A 4,813-nucleotide genomic window follows, 5' to 3' on the forward strand; every position below is an offset into this window, starting at 1 on the left:
AGTAAACGTAGAAACAACTTCGGTACCTACAGTAAATAAGTTTTTGGAAAATTCGGCGTGTAACCAAAACATTATTTATATGAAAATAGAAATAAATAATAACGCTGTAGATGTATTTTTATACACGCTAAGCTGTACTTTACTAAGAATGTAGCTAACTAAGGCATACTTTGTTATTTTGTAAGACATTCATACCATCATACCAATAAAACCATGAAAATATTGATAATTGTTTTATTTTACAACTCATAACACATAATAATACGATAACATACAAATTAATTAAGTACATTGCATCGATAAAAATAAAATAACAATGTTTAGTTTAACAAGTTTAACATCTTTTATCAAAATAATTATAATCTCTATGAGATACTGTTTTTACAATAAAAAATATACAACTATTTTTTTATACAAATAATTGTATGGAATGTAAAATAATTGTATTGAAAATCAGACAAGTATGATTTCTATCAATAACAAAAAAACCACAGTCAAATATGATAAGTTTGTCTTATGTTTTTTTTTCTGTAGGTACTATATTATCAATAATACTAACATTTGTATTCGATGGACTTACAGATTTTCTAGTTATATTAAACTGAAAAACGAAAGATTCACTAAACAGATCCCTTACGAGATTCTAGAAGACAACTTAAATAAAGCATTTTCAAATACTTTTTGTAAAGGTTAAATCATTTCCATATTTCTTGTATTTTTTCTTTACTTGGTATAAGTACTTGTACATACAAATTATAAACGCAGTTATACTAGGTACTAATTTATATTAAAATCAGTCTGCACTTGGACGGACATGTATTGCAATTATTAAGTACATACATTTATATGTTTCTTTTATTTCTTACAGATATTTATGGAAGATTAAATAAATTAAGATCTGCATCCACTCAAATAACATGCTTTCATTTATAATATGGTCCTTTATAGCTAATGTCTAGTTACGGTGTATTATATTTTAATTCTATGGACTGGTACTTAATTAAAAATAAATAAATTCAGATTATTGGTCTGAGGATATAGGTTAAGGTATACCGTAGGCGACAGGCTAGCAACCTGTCACTATTGTACCGATTTTGTCAAACTTAAAACCTAAAATTGCTAAAAGTGGCTCCGAAGCTGTAATTTCTTGTGCTCTGCCTACCCCATGTGGGAATACAGGCGTGATGTTTGTGTGTGTGTGTATTAGTTTAACTACAGATGGAAAAATAACGCTAGAACTGTGTCTCGAGCTCAGAGGTTTTCCAAGCTAACTTGGTTGAACATATTTGTTATCTACTGTCAAAATATTAATTAACCTTACACATTCATTAAATTCTAAAAAACTGCGTCATCTGCGTCATCTTCACATTACGTATTCCATCTATCTCTATCTATTTATCCGCACTTATTTGTCCAATTCTTTTTTGTCCTGTTTGTGATTATTGAGAGTTTTTTTTTGTACGAAAGAAACGTTAGACTAAGAAAAATAGTAGTAGGTACTCCCGAGCGGCGGGAAGCTGGTTCAGTCCTAACATATTTATTTTTCTATACAACTAGTATGAATTATTGATACATAAGTTAGGAAACCGACCGTACCAAAGAATAAACAGACCAACAAAAAAGTCAATCCTCATGTCATACGCACTTGATATGCACGCGGAACACAAGCGAATCGTCTTTCACAAACCCATTCCTCACCACATCACTCACCACTGCGTACTCCGTATACCCAAACCCTCTGAGGCATATTTCAGCTGTCGGTCTCCTGAAAGCTATGAGGTTTGAGTTGGACATCATAGTGTCACGTTGTGTGAGGTCGGGCTCGTACTGGTTGACCATGGCGAATGAGATGCGACCGTTGAATGGCCATTCGAGACACTCGTCGTATTCTGTCTTCATCAGGTGGGCGTGGAGAGCGAAGCAGAGCGGGTTTTGGGGCGAAATGTTGAGGCGGACGCAGAATCTGTTGGAAGAGTGAGGTTTATTGATAAACTAGCTTTTGCCCGCGAATTCGTACGCGTAGACAATAACCTAAGTAAAGAACGCATTGGGGCATTGGATAATTCCGGAAAAATCACTACTTTTTACTTGTACGTTATACTTACATACTTTACTTTTTATTTGGTTTGAGGAATTCTCTATACAAGGTGTAGTTGGTAGACCTGGAATGCATGTCAGTTATGTTATCTCGGCTTATCGTCCCACTGTTGAGCATAGGCCTCCTCTCAGAATGAAAGGGCTTTTGCTCTAGTTGCCACGTTGGCCCAGTGCAGATTGGGAACTTCACACACACACGATGTTTTTGTTTTACCATAAAGACCGTAAAGCTCATGGTATGCAGGTGGTAGGACCTTCGGGGCAAGTAGTCCGCCCGACTTGCTACCACCATTTTGCTCGTTAATCCTGCCGTGAAAGCAGCAGTGCTTGCACTGTTGTGTTTCGGGACGTGGAGAGTAAGACAAGCCGGTGAAATTACTGGCACGTGAGGTATCCCATCTTAGCCTCTAGGTTGGCAACGCAGTCGCAATACCCCTGGTGTTTGCAGATGTGTTTATGGGCGGTGGGTGATCTCTTACCATCAGGGAGAAACCCATTTGCTCGTTTGCCATCCAGTACAAAATAAAAAAAAAAAAATAGAAATCTAATTTTCATCCGGTATATTCAGAAAAACTCAAGAGCTTGGCCCAGGCTTGAACCCATGAGGCATCCTCTGGCTTGAGAAGCCAATAGTTTCAAGCGACACTAAGCAGCATCCCTGCTTATGTACGACCTGCGAATTCAAACCTTCAATTGGCAAATATGAAAAAAAAATGGTGTTTGAATTATCCAGTCGTGAAATTATTATCATTCAAATAATTCATTGATCAGGCGTTACTTTGCGAGGTCCATATCAATGTGAACTAAAATAAGATTACTTTGCTCATCCGCACTAAAAACCAAAAGGGTGAGACAAAGTAATTGTTTTAGGGCTGTTTCACCATCCATCTTGGATTTAGTTTAACTGACGGTTAGGTGTGATGCCGGTCTTCTATTTGTTTTTGTCGAATAGACGGAGACGGCATACATTTCAACGTCGGTTATCGCTAAGCAATGGATGGTGAAACAGCCCCTTAGCGTATTATCATTAATTCCGCATTAACAATTACAGGTTGTGTTTTGACTGCAGTAAACATACCTGTAGCCATTAGGCGAAGTATAAAACCCTGGACTATACAGCATCTTGGAATGGTCCTTCAGCATGGCATCCAACCTCGCTTTGAAGTTGTCGATCCTCCAAATATAATTTCCCATACAGTACCTCAGTAGCATCTCATTATTCTGTTTTCTCTTAGCAACTGTAAGGGCTGACAGTTGTTTGGACATGTTGAGATATTACAATGTCTTGCTCGCCGGTTACGTTGTTCTAGTATTACTACGCGTTCGTATAGGCTCTGAAATTTTATGAAATATTAGCTCTTATACGCTACTTTGCACACGTGAATCATTATGTCTAGCAGATGAAGTGAAGTTAAATGACGAGCGGACAATTTTGCCAGTGTCAAGGTTGAGAGCTACAAATGAATCTAAGTCGAGATTTTTTTTTAAAGGCGCAGTGCCTACAACAATAAAAATTGTTAACTTTGTTGGACAAGGGTCTTCATGTGTGTTTTAGAGACTAGTTACTATTTTTATCATATCTAAATTTAAATATACAGCGATGTATTATTGTTATAACCACAAATTTCTTGGTCAACTGTTTTAACGAAATTTAAGGTAGTTAGTAAAGGGCCCTATTAAACAAATTTTCATCTTTTTATTAAAAAATTACAACTTTTTCCTTAATAAAATATATAATCCCGCAATGTGTCGGTACATGATCGACCACTATAATTTACTAACGTATTCACTGCCACCTGACTTCCACAGGTGCCACCGACGCACATGTGCGTTCAAAAATGTATGAATAATATGCACGGCACTGGGCGAAGTTCCGAAAACGCATATGTTCGTCGGTGGCAGTATACGTTATATTATACTAATTGTTTTTATTCGAAACGTCTCTCTTGCTGACGTGATCTCTGTCACAGGTTCCGCTTCTCTCTCGTGCGTGTCAAATTATTGTGCTTTCATTCTGAGAGGAGCCTGGTCCCATTAGTGGGACGTATAAGGTGGGATGTTGGCTACTCGACAAATTTTCAAATAATAGTATCTGGTTATTTAATGCTAAAAATAAAATGTTATTACATATGCTTCACAGCTCTTACGCCAACGTTCGCTAACTTTTACCCGACTGCCGAAACGAGGGCTATTGTTTTTTAAAAATACACGTTGTAAAAATCAGAGAGAGTAAATTTCATGAATTGCCAAAAAGTTTTTTCTTACCGTATAAGCGCACTGGTGTTAGTGAGAGGCGGGGGCGGCTTGTCGCCACCGTCCTTGTCTGGCGCCTCCCATAGACTCATGGCCTCCTGCTCTTTCGGGTCGATGTTTGCGTTGGACATGTCATTGGTTATTTTTATTTCAGAGTATGCATTCATCAGGTACTGAAAATATATAGTTTTTTTTTTGTTTTCTTTATCTTCTATTTCGTTCGTATAAACAATAAAGAAGCCATAAAAGCTTAAAATTAGATTCAGTCACTTTTGTAGCAGCTTTCTGAGACTTGAAGAAGGCGTCTATTTAGGTACACATATTTAAACCGTTTCTGGCTGGGAGTTGACCCGCCAACAACAAAAGTGTCTGGCATGAAGGAAGTGATTTCTAATGATTATTCAGAAGAAATAAAAATTGAGTTTATAGTAATGATGAAAACTGATGAAATTCTATGACGTTT

General features: G+C 36.8%; 1 protein-coding gene across 1 annotated transcript in view; it reads right to left on the reverse strand.

Annotated features, from left to right (window-relative positions):
* Positions 1-1,268: 1,268 nt before the first annotated feature.
* LOC141445369 (TNF receptor-associated factor 6-like) overlaps positions 1,269-4,813 on the reverse strand; it is a 5,452-nt gene continuing 1,907 nt past the window's right edge. The window contains 5 exon segments of the mRNA XM_074111212.1: positions 1,269-1,963; positions 3,176-3,366; positions 3,368-3,388; positions 3,390-3,429; positions 4,363-4,599. Coding sequence (XP_073967313.1) covers positions 1,636-1,963; positions 3,176-3,366; positions 3,368-3,388; positions 3,390-3,429; positions 4,363-4,599 — 817 coding nt within the window. The 3' untranslated portion in view covers positions 1,269-1,635.

Source organism: Choristoneura fumiferana, chromosome 2 (genome assembly GCF_025370935.1).
Source record: "Choristoneura fumiferana chromosome 2, NRCan_CFum_1, whole genome shotgun sequence".
Lineage (NCBI taxonomy): Eukaryota > Metazoa > Arthropoda > Insecta > Lepidoptera > Tortricidae > Choristoneura > Choristoneura fumiferana.